We start from the raw sequence: 20,622 nt of genomic DNA, 5'->3' as shown, positions 1-20,622 counted from the left end.
ACTGGGCTGGGCACCGGACTGCACGAGCGGCGTGTGCTACCTCACTTCATCCTCATAATATACGTTCTCTTCTCAGCTTTCATTTTACAAAGGAGAAAACAGAGCCACGAGTATTAAGGCAACTTGACCCAAAGTCACACACCTAACTACCTAGTGGAGCTGGGATTTGATCACCAGCATCTTGCTCCACAACCCAAGCACTTGACCTCCAAGCTAAGTAAACCTAAGTTTCACAAAGACATCCTCCATCCAGGGCCAGTGGGATGGGGTTTGTACATCTGTGCAAACTGGAGAGGGAGACAGCAGCACCGGGACCATGTTTTAACAGATCACAGCCTGAGTTCTGTCCCTGTGCATTAATGCGCTGCTATGCCTTTACCAGCAGAAGGGAGCTGGGCTCAAGTGCAAGGGTGAGAATCAAGTCATTGCCAGCGGCCCCGTCCATCAGTTCCTGGTCCTCCGGAAAACAGTGTGGCCCATAAAGAATTTTATTTTTTGACCCCGTAATCCCAGTCATGGGAATTTGTTCTAAGAAAATAATAGAAAACAAATTTATACACAAAAAGGCATTCATCCAGCATTACACATCACTGCAAAAATTGACAGCCATATACACCTCCCGGTGTCACCTCGGATAGACTATGATACATCCACTGAATGGAACACCACACAGCTATTAACAGACAGCTGTGAAGACAATGAAACGAAACATTAAAAAGAATATAATTCCACATTCAGTTCAGCATCTGAAAATTACCCTTCGCTAAGACTATGACAGTGCTTTTATTTTATTATTTTTTTTAAGATTTTATTTATTTACTTGAGAGAGAGAGCATGAGAGGGGAGAGGGTCAGAGGGAGAAGCAGACTCGAGCCCGATGTGGGACTCGATCTGAGGACTCCAGGATCATGACCTGAGCCGAAGGCAGTCGCTTAACCAACTGAGCCACCCAGGCGCCCCATGACAGTGCTTTTTAAAAAAAATTAGTTTGTAAGAAGATGGCCAACAGACACTTGAAAAGATGCTCAACATCACTCATCATCAGGAAATTCAAACCAAAACTACAATGAAATATCACCTCACACCAGTAAGAATGGCTAACATCAGAATGATAAGAAAAAACAAGTGTTGATGAGGATGTGGAGAAAAAGGAACCCTCAGACAGTGTTGGTAGGGATGTAAATTGGTACAGCCACCGTGGAAAACAATATGGAAGTTCTTCAAAAAATTAAAAATAGAAATCCCCCATGATCTAACAATTTCATTAGTGGGTATTTACCCAAAGAAAATGAAAACACAAATTCAAAAAGTGATACACACTCCTATGATATGGCAGCATTATTTACAATAGCCAAAGTATGGAAGCAACCTCAGTGTCAATCAGTAGACAAATGGATAAAGAAAATGTACACACACACACACACAGAGCAACGGGCTGCCCTGTCTGATAGTCTCACAGGGTGATTTCGGCCGTGTGGATGGAGCTCAGCGGTCTTACAGAAGACCACAGGCTGCACACATCTGGGGGCAGACTACCAAAGAAGTCAAGGCTGAAGGACACTTGGAGACAGAGAAGGGACCAAATGGCAGTGGGCAATTCAACTCCCATAGCCCATGGGCGGCCCACGCAGGAGGACACAGCTGTTCACAGCTCTCCCAGTGACCATGTGTGGCAAATGTGACTATGGTCCATATAACGGTGACTGGTGTCCCAGAAACCAGGGACCAGGAGATCCAAGAAGCCACTGTCTGAGGGTCACCTGCTGGCCAAGGGCACTGTCTGATGAGCTGGCCTGCCTGAGTCTGCCCAGCCTTCAGATTCCTGCACCCCTGCTCGTGCCAAGCCTGCTGTGAGCCTGACCTCTCCGTGACAGCTTCTCTGCCTCATTGTTAATTCATTTTACATCCTCATCCAGGAGCAAAAACACAAGGCTGGTGTAACTGGGGGAGGCTGTTCACAGATTAACAGACTCAAGGTGTGAATTAGCAGGTAGGAAGTACAGACTCTGAACCAGGGAATGTCAAGCGAGGCCAGGGATGAAGTGTTTTCTGTGGGAAATAGGTTGAGCAGTTGGAGGGTCAAGTGGGCAGTGGCATGTGACATGCATCGGGGGCCTCGAGTGGAATTGTGCAGGAGGCCAGAAAGAATGCCTTGGTTTCTCTGAGTCACAAGAGGAGGAGGAGAAATAAGGCTGTATGCAGAGGGAGGGAACTGGGTGGGGAGGAAGCCTTGGGGGAGGGAGGATCACATCTGCTTTCCACCCTCCACCACTGCTCAACTGCAGAGATAAAGCTTTTTGAAGGAAGTTTCTGCTGTGTAAGTTGTCCCTTCCCTCACAGATAGAGAACAAAGAGCCTTGGTTGATTTTGTGTTTTCTTATTGTGGTAAAATATACGCAACAAAAAAATGGATCACTTTAACCATTTCTAAGTAACTGGTTTAATGGCATTAGGTACATTCACAATGTTGTACAACCATCATCACTGTCCATTTAAAAAATATTTTTAGAGGAGGGGGCAGGGGGCAGAGGGAGAGGGAGAGTCCCAAGCAGGCTCCCTGCCCAGCGCAGGGCTTGATGGGGCCTTGATCTCACAACCCTGAGATCGTGACCTGAGCCAAAATCAAGAGTCAGATACCCAACCGACTGAGCCACCCAGGTGCCCCCATCACTGTCCATTTAAAACTTTTCATCATCTCAGACAGAAACTCATTAAACAACAGCTTCCCTTTCTGCCCTCCCCTCTGCCCATGGCAACCACTAGTCTGCATTCCAGCCCTATAAATGTACATATTCAAGAGAACGCATGTGTCATATCCTTTTGAATGTGGCTTAGTTCACATAGAATAACATTTTCAAGGTTCATCCATGTTGTAGCCTGTGTCAAAATTCCCTTCTTGTTTTCAGGCTGAATATATTCCATCATCTATACAGACGACGTTTTGTTTATCCGCTCACTTGCTGATGGACACCTAGGTTGCTTCCACCTTTTGGCTGCTGTGAATGCTGGTGGACACGTATCTGTTTGGACCCCTGCTTCCAGTTCTTTGGAGTATATACCTAGTAGTGGGATTGCTGGGTCATAGGGTATCTCTATGTTTAACTTTTGGAGGAATCACCAAACTTTTCTACAATGGCCACACCAAGCCTTAAGCTATTTAAATGGAGAATCTATTCCAAAAGCCTCAGGTCAGCCTGGACTGGAGAGATGGTCTAATGTCTAGAGTTCAGGAGGTCAGGGCCTCCCTGGGATGTGAAATGTGGGTGCCCCATCCTAGCTGGAGGAGACAGGACACACTGGAGATTCCAGACCGGGGTGACCAAGAGGAGTCATGTTAAGTAAAAAGTGGTTGAAGGAACTGGAGTGTTTGGCCTGGAGCAGAACAGGGGTCCTCCCCGAGAACTGTCTCACAGAGTGTGTAAGGCTGCCATGCGGCAGAGCGAATGGACCTTTTCGTAGCCATGGAGGTAGAAGGGGAGAGCGGGTGAGATCCACCAGGAGACCAGCTCTGGCTAAATGCTGCTTTGAGAGCAGGTTGTAGAGAGGGTTCCTGGGGTGGGTCATCACTAAGGCCCCATGACTCGGGGAGGTCACTGAGAAGACAGCGCAGAGAGGGAACTCATGCTTTATGGGACTCTCATTGCTCTTCTGTCTTGAACAAATGGAAAGGTTCAGCTCAGTTTTGGGGTGTCTGGTTTTGGTTTTGGGTTTTTTTTTTGGGTAACTGACAAAATCTTGGGTTTTCTTTTTTACACAGGAAATCAGGAAGCACACAGTCTGAATACAAATAGTAGTGTAATTAGTGTAATTGCCAGATTATGAGTTTCATTGTGATAAATTTAAACATCAATCAAAATAAAATATTTAAGAACCATCATCTTATTTGAATGGTTTCTCTAGAAATTGGAAGAAGAAAATGTGGTCAGAGGTAAGAAGAGTTTCGAGACTTAAGACTCTGCTTTAGGGGCGCCTAGGTGGCTCAGTGGGTTAAAGCCTCTGCCTTCAGCTCAGGTCATGATCTCAGGGTCCATCAGGGCTTTCTGCTCAGCGGGGAGCCTGCTTCCTCCTCTTTCTCTGACTGCCTCTCTGCCTACTTGTGATCTCTGTCTGTCAGATAAATTCTTTAAAAAAAAAAAAACACACAACAAAACTCTGCTTTAGGGGTGCCTGGGTGGCTCAGTCGGTTGAGTGTCAGACTCTTGGTTTCAGCTCAGATCGTGATATCAGGATTCTGGGATCGGGCCCGTATCAGACTGCCTGAGAGTCTTTCTCCCCCTCTGCCCCTCTCCTGCTTGTGCTCATGCTCTCTCAAATAAATAAATATTAAGACAAAACCAAACCAAGCCTCTGCTTTGCTCAGGTATCCTGACCCCTTGGTCACCTCTACAGGTCACTCAATAAACAGAACACAAGAGCAAAGGTGGCGTCCTGAGGGTGCATTTCTTCCTGAAGCTGCCTCTCTCTACCACTTGTTTCTCAGCCATTTTTATTGTGTTTCCTTTTTTGTTTTCTGAGTTGTTTTTTTTTTTTAGATTTTATTTATTCATTTGACAGAGATCACAAGTAGGCAGAGAGGGAGCGGGAGGAAGCAGGCTCCCCACTGAGCAGAGAAGCCCGATATGGGGCTCAATCCCAGGACCCTGAGATCATGACCCAAGCCGAAGGCAGAGGCTTTAACCCACTGAGCCACCCAGGCGCTCCTCTGAGTCTTTTTTTAATTACAGAAGCAATGCATGCTTCAGATAGTTATTAGCGCCGTCCAGCAAATATTTCTGGTTCCCCTGTGGGGCATGTGTGACATCGCATTTCCCCACTCCCTTAAAGTTAGCTGTGGCCACATGGCTCATTTTAGCCAGTAAAATGGGAAGTGATCGGTCACTTCTGGGTGGGAACTTCAAGAATCCATGTGCAATTTACATTTCTTTCTTTCCTTCTCTCTGCCGCAACCTACAATACCCCAAATGCAGGCTGCTCTGTAAGCCCAGGCCCCCGAGTGAGGGTGTTACGGGGTAAGCCCCCAGCCCACCCTCAGTGGACATGGAGCCTGAGGGAGAAATAAGCCTTTGGGTCAGCCCTCCAGAAACTGGAGCTTTATTTTTTTTTTTTTAAGATTTTATTTATTTATTTGACAGAGAGAAATCACAAGTAAGCAGAGAGGCAGGCAGAGAGAGAGGAGGAAGCAGGCTCCCTGCTGAGCAGAAAGCCCGATGTGGGGCTCGAACCCAGGACCTGGGATCATGACCTGAGCCGAAGGCAGCAGCTTAACCCACTGAGCCACCCAGGCGCCCCTGGAACTGGAGCTTTAATAAGAAATAAACCTTTGGGGTGCCTGGGTAACTCAGTGGGTTGGGCCTCTGCCTTCGCTCAGGTCATGATCTCAGGGTCCTGGGATCAAGCCCCGCATTGGGCTCTTTGCTCAGCAGGGAGCCTGCTTCCTCCTCTCTCTCTGCCTGCCTCTCTGCCTACCTGTGATCTCTGTCAAATAAAGAAATAAAAATCTTAAAAAAAAAAATAAAATAAACCTTTGTTGTTTTAAGCCACTGAGATTTTGGAATTGTTACTGTAGCATAAATAGCTTCAAAAGGGGCGCCTGGGTGGCTCAGTGGGTTAAAGCCTCTGCCTTCAGCTCAGGTCGAGATCTCAGGGTCCTGGAATTGAGCCCCACATCGGGCTCTCTGCTCAGCGGGGAGTCTGCGTCTCTCTCTCCCTCTGCTGCTCCCCTGCTTGTACTCTTAAACACAATGGGCAAGAGGGCAAGCTGGCAAGGCCTGCTACCAGAGCACTACATTTTAGGAGGGAAGAGAACCATTAATCAATCAGCCACTTAACTATAAGAGTATGGAGACATATGGAGCCCTGCAGAGTGCATAGGGCATGAGACCTGCTTTGGCCCTGGGTCAGGGAGACTTCTCTTGGAAGATGCAAAGCTGGGATCTAAAAGGGGGCCGGGAGTTAGCCAGGGGAAAGGGAGAATTGTGTCCCACACAGAGGGAACTATATGAGCAAAATGTCTGAGGCAGAAAGGAGCTGGAGTGACGGGAATGCCAAGAAGAGGGTGAAAACGTGCTGGGAGGTGGGGAGGACGCAGCCAGCCACCTGTCCAATCAGCGCTTGGGGACCTTGGTGGGAAATCTCGTCGCACCCCAAGAGCAGTGGGTCACCATGGGAATGTTTGAGGCAGAAGGGTTACATGATCATACCATATTTTTAGAGGGCAACTGCCAATATGGGATTATCAAGGTAAGGAAGGTCTAGTGAGGAGAAAATCAGTCCCAAGTTGGCTTTGACCCGCAGGACAAAACATGATGCAGCCCCCAAAGCCAACAGCAGGTGGCGCTGCGTGCATGGCTGCCAGCCACTGGGAGCATCTGGCCACCTCCGTGAACCCACTTCAAGCTGGGGCATCTCTGGGTTCTCACAGAGACGCAGGGACACACTACACCCTTCCACCACCAGGATGGAGATAAGGAACGCACTGCGGGGCCAGGGGCAGACCTGGATTCTGACAGGAGGTTTGGGTTTGTGCAACCACAGCCAAAGCTTCCGTGTTCATGTTCTTCCCCTATTTTATAGAGAAGACCGACGCAGGAGCCTCATCCAACAGACCATGATCCCTGTTCCCATTCTCTCACCCTCCCCGACATCTGTGCAGCATGTGGTCCCGCAGACCCCCCTTTTCTCCAGATTTCCTTACCCTTCTCGCCTTCCTCCTCTATCTTGGACAGTCCCTCCCTCCTCTTCCTTCTGTCCCATGAAAGGAGATTGTCCCCATGGCTCCTGACTCGGCGCAGCTTTCTTATTTCTACAACTGACCAGCCCCTTGTTCCAACCATGAGCTTGCCTGGAATACGTCTAAACCTACACTCCTGGCCAGCCGATCCGTCTGAGCCCTAGTCCCAAATTCCCAGGTCTCCCAGGGAAGAGGTCCCCTTCACCTCGCTTGTGGTTTACAGCCAGTTGTTCACATCTGGTGCAGCCGCCGAGGCTGAGGAGCGGGGGAAGGGGAGAAGGGGAGAAGTGGTCCAGGCCACAGCCGTGTCCTCCCTCTGGGCTCTGCACCTGTTCTCTGCCGCCCAAGTTCTGCTGACCACAGGTTTCTGCTTTTCTGCAACTTCAGCTTGTTGGGGACCCCTGAGGCTCCAGCTCTTTCGTGGTCTCTTTCTATGCTTCCTTCAAGTGTCAGCTTCCTACGTGCCTGGTCCTCTGGGTCTTTATAGGACGGAGACTCGGATGGACCCACTGGTCTTGGAATAGACCAGGCTCCCTTGTAGCAGCCAGTGGATGAGTTTTCAGGGGTCAGGAGCCTCCTGCTGGTCCAACCACCTGTGCCTTAGGGAGTAGTGTTACTATTGGTCAGGTATTACTAAACATGATCACCCAGGATAATTCTTCATGGGATGGGGGGGTGGTTAGGGTTAGCGTGGTTGACAGGAGTGCTTTCTTCTCCCCTTGCTGTGATTCATCCCCTTATAGACGAGATCCTGGAAAGAATTTGCTTATGTTTTTCCTTCACTTCCTCACCTTTCTGTCACACATATTTTCTCTCTCACCTTTTTTTTCCTCAAATACCACTTTTGTTATTTTTTTTTTTTTTTAAATCTCAATCCTATAGAAAGGTTGAAAGAAAGTACAGTGAACACACAGACCCTTTATGTAGACCGGGGTTCTCAACCTTGATGCCATAACGTTTGGGGCTGGAAAATCTGCTGTTGCGGAAGCCTGTCCAGAGCACTGTGAGGTCTTCAGCAGCTTTCCCTGACCTCTACCAACAGATGCTGGGGGCATGCCCTCGACTGGGGCAACCGAAAATATCTCCAACATCACCAAATGTCCTTTAGGAGGTAAAATAGCCCCCTGGGGAGAACCATTGACCTAGATTCAGGAAACTTTTGTCATATTTGCACGTGCAAACACAGTGTATATATACGTGTACCATATGTAAACACACATATATTTCCTATACACATGTAATCATAGTGAGCAAATGCGGCAAAATGTTAATCTGTGGCTCTCTAGCACATTATACAAGTATAGATATTATATATGCATATATGTGTATTTTACATACATATAGAGTACAAATGTGGCAACATGTTAAAATAGGTATTTTATACACACACACACACACGCACGCACACTTTTTTCCTGAAACATTTCAAAGTAAGTTGCATACATCACTACCCCTCCCCCTAAACACTTTAGCTCCTGAGAAGATCGTTCTGGCATATAACCACAATAAGATTATCATGGCCAAGAAATCCACATCAATACGGTATTATTTTAAAGCCTACATTCATTTTTTCCTCAACTTCCCAGTAATGTTCTTTGTGGATTTTTGGTCTGCAGTGTCTCTTTCATGATAACACAGCAAACACTCCATCGAAGGGGAAACAGACTGCCCTCCGTCATGATGGGACCCATGCATCAGCCTCCTTTGCCAGGTATCAACTGTGCCCCAGCTGATCAGATTAGTGCTTCCTCTATTCCAGTGCTGACTTGCCTTTCTGCTCATCATTTAACAAACTCGGGAGAAGAAATCCACTTCCAGATGATCTCCTTAGCCTTTATTTAAATGTCTGCCGCCTGGCATGTCTCCCCTGGATGACATCATCCATGCTGGGGACAAGATCAGAAACAGCTCTGCAAATCCCACCCCTCAGCGTTCCAGTAAGCATCAGGGCTCAGATACCAGCTCTGGAACCAAGCACGGCTGAGAAGGGCATGAGACCTCCTACCTTGTTGAGCTGAAAGACTCAACAAGCATTGTGGCACCTGGTTAGGCCACAGTAACTAGAGCGGAGCTCCTCCCCAGGCGTCCTCCAGCATCTGCACCTGGCCGGGGCGGGGGCTGTGAGCAGGAAGACCACTTCCCCACCTCCACCCTCCTGCCCTTTGACCTCGGCCCCCCCCAACCCGCCCCAGCCACCATGCAGCACGCTCAAGTTTGAGAAGGGCTGAACTGGAGTTAGTGTGTTCCCAAACAGAAACCACTTGCATTGGTCCCAGCAGTGTCTAGCAGTGTGGAGGGGTGTTCCCTTCCCAAAGCCTGTCCACAGAGAACCAAGAGGGCCCCCCTCCAGGTTAAGAGCAGCACCAACCTTTACCTGAGCGAGCCAGGGCCCCTCTGGCAACTAGTCAGGGTCTCCGCACAGATGGGACAGCTGCAGGAATGTCATTTCCAACAAACTCACGTGCGGTGCGAGCGCCCCACTTCTCCAGTACAAGGATTCACGTGATTGCCTTTTCTCCTCTGATGCTTATGAGATCCCAAGTCTTAATTTGCAGCCTTTCTTAGCGTGCTCCACGAGCCTCTGAGGTCCTCACAAAGCAAGCCGAGGCATCATTAGAAGTAATTCAGGCAAGCTGATCATTCCCAGACAGGTGCTGCGTTAGAGAAACCAGCTTCGGGCTCCCAGCTGTGAATGGAGACCACGGTGCAGGTGTCCCTGCTGGGAACGTGGTGCGGCATGCCAGGAACAGAGAGCAGGAAAGGTGTTCTGTATGCTAAGTGATTCAGAGATGGTGTTTATACTTCAAAATGTCTTTGCTTCCAAGTTTCACATTTGGGGCTTTTAGGCCTTTTGGACTGAAGAGAAAGAAATGCAGTTTCATCTCTTACGTGTCTCCCACAGACTGGGGAGATCATGGAGAGCAGCAGAATGCCCACAGCAAGTTTCTAGCACCAGGTCCGTAACTCAGGCTCAGCCACGTTTAAAAGGAAGCCTGCCGAAGGTGGAAGGAAGATGTAAGCATGGAGGAAAAGTGTGGAGGAGAGTCTAGTGAAATGGAAAGAGGGGAGAGATGTATGCCGATTTGCTCCCTTTCCCGGTAACGGGACATGGTCCCCTGTCAGCTCCTTTGAGTCATCTGTTTATACGCCCTACCCAGGTCACAGCAGGACTGAAGCTCGCGTCCACTGGCGTCCCTGGCTCATTAAAATCAGCCAAGAGTCAGACTGCTGAGAAGAAAATTCTAGAAACAAAGTAGTCATTATTTTTCCTGAAAGAGATGGGGAAAGCAAATAGTGCCCAAGAGAAGGTTCAGAAGCAAATCCCGTGCTTTTTGCCATGTCTTTTTTTTTTTCTCCCCCCCCCCCCCAAAGTAGGCTCCACGCCTAGCATGGAGCCCATGAAGCCCAGGGCAGGGGCTTGAACTCACCACCCTGAGATCAAGGCTTGAGCCAAAATGGAGAGTCCAGCACTCAACCAACTGAGCTACCCAGGTACCCCAGGCATGCCTTTTCTACATAACAAACACGTTTAGGCAAAATAAAATACCTGCAGGCTAGAACTGCCTTTTGAGAACAAAGTTTATTCTGACCTAGAATTATAATAATTTTTAAAGTCCTTTCAATTCCACCATGCTCGGTAGGAATTACTCAGACTTTTTTCCCTCTTGACTTCTGAAAAAGCAAACTGGCTAACTCTAGCTGAATTTAGCTGGGAAGTAAAATGCATTTCTTTATCACTGACTACCACAGAAAAGCACACTTAGCTTGCATCTCAAATTGTCTTCAGTAAAGTCTATTTTGCTTGCAGTAGTTGTGTTACCCTAATTTCTTGTCCCCAAGTTCTGCTCCCTGTGAAATGCTATTAAGTCTTGTTTTTCCCTTTCTTTGATTTGGGAGCACCTGGCCAGCGGAAGCCTCGCAGCTGCAGGCAGTCGGCAACGTTGTGGGCGATGTAGTAGAGGTTCAGCATGGCGGCTGGGCTAAGGATGTCCACTTCCGGTTTCTTCTGTTTCTTCCCGCGAGACTTGCTTCGGCTTTTTCCTCGTTTCCCTTTACCTGGCTTTCAAAGACAAATACATACACGGCATAAGTCAGTTATTTTAATAACCCTGAAATAATCTCAAGCATTTCCTATTGAACATAAGAAAAGTGACTCCTGAGGAGAAAAAACTAACAATAGCAAAAAATTTTTGCATGGCGTGAGAGAAGTCACATGCGATCTAATTCAATGAAAGTGTATTAAGCACCCAGATTAAAAGAGACCCAACCTAATCTAATGGTCGTGTGGATGTTGTTTGCATTGATTTGAACAAACTGCAAAAAGACATTTTTAGGCAATCGGGGACATTTGGCAATACCAAGGAATTATTAATTCTGTTAGATGTAATAATGGCATTGGGTCACGGAAGAAAATGTTTACACATCTCAGAGATGCACACTAAAATCTGCAAGAAGGTCTCAGATTTGCTTTAAAATACTGCAGCTCCCCTCCTTCCCCCCAAAAGACAGATGACGCAAATGTGGCAAAATCCTGACAGTTTCAGAGTCTGAGAAATGGATACATAGGGATTCATTATACTACTCTATTTCTGTGTGTGTATGGAAACTTTTATAATAAAAATTTAATTAAAAACATTAGATAATCAGAAAGCAAAAAATAAATAAATAAAAATAAACAGCCCAAGAAAGCAAAAAAAAAAAAAAAAAAAACATTAGATAATCAGATGCCGACATATTTTGGCCTTTGATATGTTGCAGTCACTATCTCAGTAAGCAGTCATGAGGGTTGAGACAAATACAAGGCACTTAGTATAGTGTCAGACCTGAAGGAAACAATAAGTGATTGTCCCCATCACTCTATCACCACTAATCCTCCAAGCTGTGTTTTGAGGGAGAGAGGCATTATGCCTGTTTAAAAATGGAAGAGTAGGGGCACCTGGGTGGCTCAGTGGGTTAAGCCGCTGCCTTCGGCTCAGGTCATGATCTCAGGGTCCTGGGATGGAGCCCCGCATCGGGCTCTCTGCTCAGCAGGGAGCCTGCTTCCTCCTCTCTCTCTACCTGCCTCTCTGCCTGCTTGTGATCGCTCTCTGTCAAATAAATAAATAAAATCTTTAAAAAAAATAAAAAAAAATAAAAATGGAAGAGTGGAGGCTCCACAAGGTCACCGTGCAAGCCAGCATCCGCCAGCGTCCGTTATCACCCTGGCTCTGGCCATCACCATGCTGCCAGGCCAGTGCCTTCTGGGAAAAGGAATGGGTACCGTCCTAACATGGGAATAAACTATCTGAAGTTCTGCTAGAGCTGTGCAAAGCTGAGTTGACTTCTCTATGTCCTATGACCCACCCGTAAAGTAACAGATGGACGTGTATTATTAAGAAAGGTTTCTTCTAGGCAAGGGAAAGGAGAAGAATGTGTAAGTTATCATGAACACCTGCAAAGGCCAAATATTTATATAAACTAGATGCCATGTTGATAGCATCTCACTTTAAAAATGTCCCAGGCTAATCAAAGAGAAATATAGTCAATGTGTTAAAAACACTAAAATACATTTTTATTAAGTGAAATGGAATACACTCCTAGATACAAAACCCAGGAATGAAGATGAGAAGTATCTTGCGACAGTGGCCTGGCTTTCATGTGGAAATCCAAAAAAAAACAAAAAACAAAAAAACCCCACAACAATATGAAAACCCATCTGATAACCATACCTCCTGAAAAAAGATCCCCTCAGGGTATTAGGACGTACACTATCATTAGCTCTTAAGATTTGAGGGTCTTGGCTTTATTTATGATTTTATAATTTTTTGAATGTCAACCATACAACTTATCTGGAATAATTGCTCCCCCAAAAGTGTTTTAATCTCTAAAATAGTTTGCTAACTAAAATTCACACAAATGTTCAATATTTTTATTCCAAGTTCTCATCTTTTTGTAGAAAATAGCAAACCGACTCTAAAATTCATAGGGAAATGCGAAGGACTTTGAAAAAGAGCAAAGTTGGGCACCTGGGTGGCTTAGTTAGTTAAGCTGCTGCTTTCGGCTCAGGTAATGATCCCAGGGTCCTGGGATTGAGCCCTATGTCGGGCTCCCTGCTCAGCGGAGAGCCTGCTTCTCCCTCTCCCACTCCCCCTGCTTGTGTTCCCTCTCTCACTGTCTCTCTCTCTGTCAAATAAATAAATAAAATCTTAAAAAAAAAAAAAAGGAAAAGGAAAAGAGCAAAGTTAAAGGACGAATGCTACCTTATTTCAAGAATTATTGGGGGGCACCTGGGTGGCTCAGTTGGCTAAGCGACTACCTTCAACCCAGGTCATGATCCTGGAGTCCCAGGATGGAGTACTGCATTGGCCTCCCTGCTCAGCAGGGAGTCTGTTTCTCGCTCTGGCCCTCCCTCATGAGCCCCGCTCATGCTCTCTCTCTCTCAAATAAATAAATAAAATCTTTTAAAAAAAGAATTATCATACAGCTACAGTATCCGGACAGTATGGTATTGGTGTCAAGACAGACAAATAGATCAATGGAACAGAATAAAGAGTCCAAAAATAGGTCCACACATAGACGAACAACTGCTTTTCAACAAAAGTGCAAAAGTAATTCCATAGAGCAAGGATGATTGATGAGGGATAGCAGAAAAATGTTCTTCAGCCCAGAAGGCTGACCTGTAGCCTGCATGGTTCTGAAAAGGATCAAATACACACTGGTTGCTGCATCCTTGAAGGGTCTCATGACTGCCCGTAACTCTCACTGACAGTTCATATTGAGCTGAATGATAAGTGCCAGAGAAATCTTGTGAAAGTGGTCTTATGAGTAGAAATTCAAAGAAAACATTTATGATCTAATACTCCCCACACATCGTGCCTCCCTCCTGAGCACTAAGCATAGAACCACCAGCTTTGTACAACAAATCTGCAGCAATTTCTGCCCATGGGTCCTGTCCCCGTGCTACTTAGATAAACTTACTAAGTTGCACCTAAAATGTCTCAAGAACTCTTTCTTGACCATCATGCTCAACAATCCAGCAATAATAATTTTTTTTCAGAAAACGGGGCTGGAACAATGCATATCCATTTACAAAAAGATGAAACTCAATCCAAAACCAAAAAGTTTAAAAGTCCTAGAAGAAAATATAGGAGAAAACCTTTATGACCTTAGGTTAGACAAAGAGTTCTTGGATCTGACACCAAAACACGCTCCATAAAAGAACAAATTGATACATTCATCAACAAAATGAAAAACTTGTGCTCTTCCAAAGGTATTGTTAAGAAAATGAAAAGCAGACTGGGAGAAAATATTTGTAAATCATATATCTGATAAAGCCCTTATATCCAGAATGGATAAAGGACTCTCAAGACATGGTAATAAAACAGAAAACAATAAAACATGATCGAAGATTTGAATGAATACTTTCCCAGAGAAGATACACAAACGGCCAACAGGCACATGAAAAGATACAAAAGATACGCAACATCAAGTCCTTAGGGAAATCCAATTAAAACCACAATGAGATACCAGCACCCACTCACTAGAATGGCTCAGGCTACGGGAGACTGAACCTACCAAGTGTTGGTACTCTTACACTTATACACTGCTGGTGGGAATCTAAAACGAAAGAGCCACTCTGGAAAACGGTTTGACAGTTTCTTTAAAAGGTTAAAAACATACCTACCAGGGCGCCTGGGTGGCTCAGTGGGTTAAGCCTCTGCCTTCGGCTCAGGTCATGATCTCAGGGTCCTGGGATAGAGCCCCGCATGGGGCTCTCTGCTCAGCAGGGAGCCTGCTTCCCCCTCTCTCTCTCTGCCTGCCTCTCTGGCTACTTGTGATCTCTGTCTGTCAAATAAATAAATAAAATCTTTAAAAAACAACAACAACAACAACAACAAAACATACCTACCATGTAATCCAGCCAATTAAAGTGTATATCTGTTCTAAGACTTGTACAGGCGATGTTCATAGTAAGTTTGTGCTAGCCAAAAACTGGAAACAGCCCAAAAGTCCATCAGTGAGTGAACAAATAAACAGACCGTGGTATAACCATACACTGGAATACCATTCAGCAATAAAGATGACTGCTGATGCATGCTACAGCTACAACATGCCTGGCTGGCTCAGTCAGTGGAGTGTGGGATTCTTGGGTTTTGGGTTCGAGCCCCACTCTGGGTGTTGAGGTTACTTAAAAAAATAAAATCTTAAATAATAATAATACAAGTGAAAGAAGCCAGACCAAAAAAACCCCATACACGCTGTATAATTCCATATATAAAAATTCCTACACATTACAAACTAATCCACACAAGCAGGGCAGATCAGCGGCTGCCCCTGATGGGAGGTTTAGAGGGGAGTGATACACAGAGAAGCAAGAGAAAAAGACTGAGACCAGAGGAGCACAAGGAGACTTCCTGGGGGTGATCAACGTGTTTGTCACCTTGATTGCCGTGATGGCTTAATGGGAGCATCCAGATGCCACGCTTATCAAATAGTACATTCAAATATGTCCAATTTATTGTACATCACTTATACCTCAATAAATCTGTTAAGACATTCTTGTGAGTGAAGCAAATGTGTCAAGAGCAAAGGCAGTCCGAGCCCTGAAGAACAACAGTAATGATATTGTAAATGCTATTATGGAATTAACAATGTAACCATCTGAAAATGAGGACTTTTTTTTGGTGTTTCAAAAGAATAACTGCAGCTTGGTTTGAACTTTGTACTGTTTCTATCATTAATAAAGTTATGGCTTCTTGTTGGATTAAAAAAAAAAAGAAATTTTTGTGAGTGAAAACTTTCAGTTTCTCAGCCGGTTGGGTCGGTTCAACACAACTTGGCTGTTTCCGGTCCCAGAACACATGGCTTCCAACTTGAAAATCTCCTAACTCCTTAATGAAGACCACTGGCTCCTGCCACACTGTCCTCTCTTCTAGTTCCCGAACCCGCTCAGTGGCTCCTTGCTCCCCCCTCTTCCCCCAGACCTCCACAGGGAAATCACTGGTTACTTCTCTTTGTGTGGGGGCTCTGCTCAAGTTGGAAAACCCTCACAGATACTGCGTCTACATTCTATTACTGGGGTGACCACATAACTTATTGTCCAAATCAAGACACTTCAACAAACATAAATTGGGACTGTTCCAGGCAAGCAGTGGAGGTTGGGGGGTACGGATGGTTTCCCAACACCCCCTCAGCCCTGTCACCTTCCAGCTTCTGACCCCAAGCACACTCCACTATTTAATCGTGCTATTTTGTCCGTGTGTTTATTGTTTGTTTCCTAGCCAGAAGTTTGTCTGTGAGCTCAGCACTGAATTCCGAGGGCCTAGACCAACGTCTGGCACGTTTGTAAGTAAGAAAAGATATTTGCTGGGTGAATACATTGCAACTCAGATGCAATTCAAATTGGTTTGATTTAGAAACCAAAGGTAGATATCTGCTTTTCTGAATTTTAAGATGCCTCCTTCATTCATTTGATAAATATTTAACAGATTATCTACTGAGCACCAGGACCTGCAGTTCCAGACTCCTGTCTTCATGAGGTTTACAGTCCAGTGAGGGAGGAATTACACACAGATTTACTCACTCTACTGTGAGTGAGAGCCCAGGATACCTGGCATTATAATGACACAGATTGGACAGGGAGTGACCTAGTTCGGTATAGGAAGGAAGGGTTCCTATGGGCTGAGGGGCAGGGAATTCCCAGACAAACAGCTTGTGCAAAGGCTCTGAGGCTGGAGGGAACATGCCGAATTGAAGGGACTTCTCAAAAAAGATCACTGTGGCTGAGGCCACACCAAGTGACCATGGCGGGGGCACAGAGTGAGAGGAGTTTAGGCTGGGAAAGTAGACCGTGTGCAGCTCTGGCCTGCAGGTCTTGGAAGCTAAGATGTTTAACTTTTACCCAAGGGTCAGTGGGAATCCATTAGCTTAAATGGCTTTATTAAGCTGTTTTGCTTCAGTTCCCTGGGCTGACAATACCAACGACAATACCAACCATGCACAGTAACCCGGGGAATGCCACAATTTAAATCAAGAGACATATATCTAGTGCTTTTATATGAAGTAGGAGGAACACAGATTTACCAAACACATTTCTTTCTTTCTTTTTCTTTTAAGATTTATTTATTTGACAGAGAGATCATAAGTAGGCAGAGAGGCAGGCAGAGAGAGAGAAGGAAGCAGTCTTCCCACTAAGCAGACAGCCCGATGTGGGGCTTGATCCCAGGACTCTGAGACCATGACCTGAGCCAAAGGCAGATGCTTAATCCACTGAGCCACCCAGGTGTCCCACCCCAAACACATTTCTTTTCTTTTCTTTTTTTTTTTAAGATTTTACTTATTTATTTGACAGACAGAGATCACAAGTAGGCAGAGATGCAGGCAGAGAGAGAGGAGGAAGGAGGCTCCCTGCTGAGCAGAGAGCCCGATGCGGGGCTTGATCCCAGGACCCTGGGATCATGACCCTCCGAAGGCAGAGGCTTAACCCACTGAGCCACCCAGGCGCCCCCCCAAACACATTTCTATACTAGAGACAAATGGGGATGAGGAGTGAGGTTCTCCAAGGTGAAACAGCTGAAGCTCTGGAAGCGAGGTGTAGAAGGTCATGGGGGCTTGGGGAGCAATATGGCAGCAGGGGGTACTTCTGAGCTGGGCCCATCTTGCAAAAAAGTAGATCAATAGCTTGAGATGGGGTGGGTGCAGGAGGCTTCAAGAAGAAGGTGGGCCTAGTGTGGGATGTGTCTTTGTTTCATTTTGTTTAAAGTAGAGAAGTTAATATGGTAAATAAACCTCAAGAGGCTAAGGCCCCGTGACCCTGGGCTCCCAGCGGTACTAGTTGAGCAAACTGGAAATTCCCAAGGTCCTGGGGTGGGGGTTACAAGGTCATAGCCATTCTGAAACCATCAAACTGGGGGAGGAGGAGGACAAAAGAGATGGAGAGCCCCTGGACAGAGGTAGTGGAATAGGGCCAGAGTCCAGGCAGATGGTAAGGAGGGCAGGACTTGACCCGTTGGTGGCAGTGAGGGTAGGTAGCACTTCGAAGGGACTGGATGAAGGCTGAGGAACAGTAGTGCTTATGAGTTCCAGGCCAGGAGAATGAACATGCCATTGGAAAGTGCAGAGAAGGTAGTGATTAAAGGATCTGGAGTTGGGAGATGTTCTCTGGTGGAGAGATTCAGTGGGAAGTTGGGAGTGGTTTAGCTTAAGATGGAGCTCTGTGAGCCAACGAGGTGAGATGGAAGTTTAAGGAAGTTGCAAGCCTTCCTGGGCATAAAATTCAAGAATACCCTGCACAAAAGATATCCTCCAAAGCCTTTCTTTAAGCTAGTGTTCGAAGAGAGAATCACTCGTTAGAACCCGCAATCTGGGTCGCAACAGCACTCATTTTCTTCCTCTAATCCGTAGAGGAGAATCCTGCACAGGACCCAGGATAGCGGCAGCAGAAGGTAAGTGCCTGGGACAGTCGCTATTGACCCGTGCTGGCACTCTGGGGTTTCACGCCCCGGTACCTGCCTCTCCTTATTTCCCACACACATGGTTATGAAGGTGGCTCAACAGAACCAAGGAACGAAAACAAACCAACTCACAAAAAGAGGGCTCAGCCTGATTCTGTCCCCCCTGGCGCGCGCAGACCACCTGGGCAACCCCTCTCCCCCGCTACCGTGTGTCAGATCACTAGGTTGGACACCCCCCACAACGACAGGAGACGGAGGTGCCCATCTCGCGGCGTGTGGGTAACAAATCTTGGTAAAGCGTGCCTCGACGCGGCAGAACGGTATTAAACTAATTCAGCGCAAACCTCGGAACTTCTTATACTTAAATAAGCCATGTATTACCATGGTAATTCCTCAGTTGAGCAGGTGAGTGTGGCATGGGTTCCCAATCCTGAAACAGAGAGAGAGAGAGCCCAGTTCTCCGCATCGCCTGGGGGCGGCGCCCCCGCGACCATCCCTGCCGCCTACCCGGCTGCCTCCGCACTGGCCCGCGAACCGTCGCAGGCCCGTGACTTCGCCGCGCTTCGCGGGAGCCCCAGACGCTCAGGGGAGCCCGGCGGGGTTAGGGGGCAGCCAGCCACCCAGCCGCCGCCGCGCGGAGCCTGGGCACCCACCGAACCGAGGCCGCGAGCCGCGTGACTCAAGGCCAGCACGCCTCGGAGTCTGGGGGGGCGCGGGGCTCGGGGGCGCCGGCGGGGCCGCGCGCACAAACGCCGGGCTGCGCGCGCCGCGAGGGGCGGGGCCGCGCGGTGTTTACCTGTTGCTAGGACACCGGGGCCGGGCGCCCAGCGGTTGGGTCGGGCGGGGCAGTCCGTCCGCAGTCCCCTGCAGGCGTCACCGCGCTAGCTGGGTCACCTCACCTCGCGCGACGGCCGCGAGTGCCCAGAAGCCTAGCCTCGCGCTGGGAGCCTGGACCGGGCGGAGCTCGGGCGGGTGTGGTACTTGGCTTTGGAGTAGGCGGGTTCCGCCTAGGAACCCCCCCACTCACTGGCTGACCTTGAAGAAGTCATCGAAGATTCCAGAACCTTTTTTTTGAAAATGACATGCAGCGTTTGAGGGATGAAGTGAGAAAAATAGGGGGAAGTGTTCATATAGACCCTGGTACAGGCCCCAAGAGAGAAAAGGCCTGAAAAAAGGTTCTTTGGCTCTAAGTAAGGCTACACAATAGGGGTGGTTCTGCTTCCGACCTTGTGAGTCCAACCCAATAGATGTTTACTTGTGTTCTCCACAGTGTGCAGCCTTTTTTAGACTCATTTTTGTATGCCGCAGCAGTGTAAGAGACGCTAACGGATTAATGGCCATGATTTAGTAGAAGTACCCCCTTCATTCTAGCAAGCCTGGCCCCTTCTTCCTCCTCCTTGATGTCTGAGCCTAAGTTAATGTTGCTCTCCCCTTCCCCTCCTCCTCCTCTAAGTCTCCTCACTTGCTTCTGATATGTGCATTATGCCCCTTGTTTATCCCAACATCACTTAGTCATCTTATGTCTGCCTCCTGCTGCACTTCAAGTGTTGGCTGATCTCAAAGTCCAGTCCTTAGCTCTCTGCTGTTGTGCCTCAGTGTCTCTTCACTGATGGCTCATCTGATAATGTCAGTGACTACCTCTCGGGAGGACATAGCCCCCAGCAGAAAGAATGGCCTCCAGCTGAGCTCCAGCCTTCAGGTTGCACTATTCTCTGGACTTAGGGCATCTCTCCCTCTGTTAGTGGCTCAGTTGGTTGTCAGTGGCAACACTGTTCTCCCAGTCTCTTGGCCCTCTGTCATCCCTAACTCCTCTCTACAATGAAGAGTCCAGGCCCGAGTATTCCTTGTAAATACCTTTATGGATCCTCCCCCTTGACATTTTCATCATTCTAAACTAGACGTTCATTTCATATTGCAGATAGGAGTTAACACTGAAGGAGTACTGATGTCAAGCACCTTACTGAGCACTTTGCACCCATCATGGCATCATTACTTCCCTACAACTAGTGTGGTAGTTCCCATTATGTTCTCCAGTTTGCTCAAGGTCAGAGGGAATAAGTAACAGTCTTTTCTACTGTCAACACCCCCACACCCCCAGCTCCCATTCTCTTGCAGCTGACTTGTTTGTGCCTCATTCTTCTCCCACACCATCAGGAGGCGGCACTCATACATAAAAGTGAGGTGATGAATGTGTTAATTGTGGTAATCCTTTTACAATGTATACGTGTGCCAAATAATCACATGTACAGTTTAAATACATTACAGTTTTGTCAGTTATACCCCAATAAACCTGAAAAAGAAAAAGCTATAAAGCACAAGATAGCTGCTTTGTCAGTAGACAGGCAGAACATAAGTTGGTCTAGTGACAATTGGAACAACTTCAATGGCGTCACTATTTTCCATTGATCTAAGTGGATCTTCAGCCTTTGCACTGGAGAAGGCTTCACACTGACCTGCAGG

The 20,622-nt window shown here is 47.1% G+C and overlaps 1 protein-coding gene across 4 annotated transcripts; it reads right to left on the bottom strand.

The window, feature by feature from the left end:
* Window positions 1-10,291: 10,291 nt before the first annotated feature.
* Window positions 10,292-19,115, bottom strand: SMKR1 (small lysine rich protein 1). Of its 4 annotated transcripts, none has more exons than XM_047695975.1 (3): window positions 18,959-19,115; window positions 18,544-18,592; window positions 10,292-10,790 (listed from the first exon to the last, which is right to left on the bottom strand). In XM_047695975.1, exons 2-3 carry the CDS (start codon window positions 18,544-18,546, stop codon window positions 10,593-10,595), a joined length of 201 nt encoding a protein of 66 aa, XP_047551931.1. In that variant the 5' UTR covers window positions 18,547-18,592; window positions 18,959-19,115; the 3' UTR covers window positions 10,292-10,592. The 4 variants fall into 4 exon arrangements, 3 of the variants coding, with proteins under 3 accessions (XP_047551931.1, XP_047551930.1, XP_047551929.1); XM_047695974.1 differs by lacking the exon at window positions 18,959-19,115 and adding an exon at window positions 18,816-18,923; XM_047695973.1 differs by lacking the exon at window positions 18,959-19,115 and adding an exon at window positions 18,670-18,922.
* Window positions 19,116-20,622: the final 1,507 nt, after the last annotated feature.

The sequence above is a fragment of the Lutra lutra genome, chromosome 11, assembly GCF_902655055.1.
Source record: "Lutra lutra chromosome 11, mLutLut1.2, whole genome shotgun sequence".
NCBI lineage: Eukaryota > Metazoa > Chordata > Mammalia > Carnivora > Mustelidae > Lutra > Lutra lutra.
This window is presented reverse-complemented; position numbering and strand designations above follow the sequence as displayed.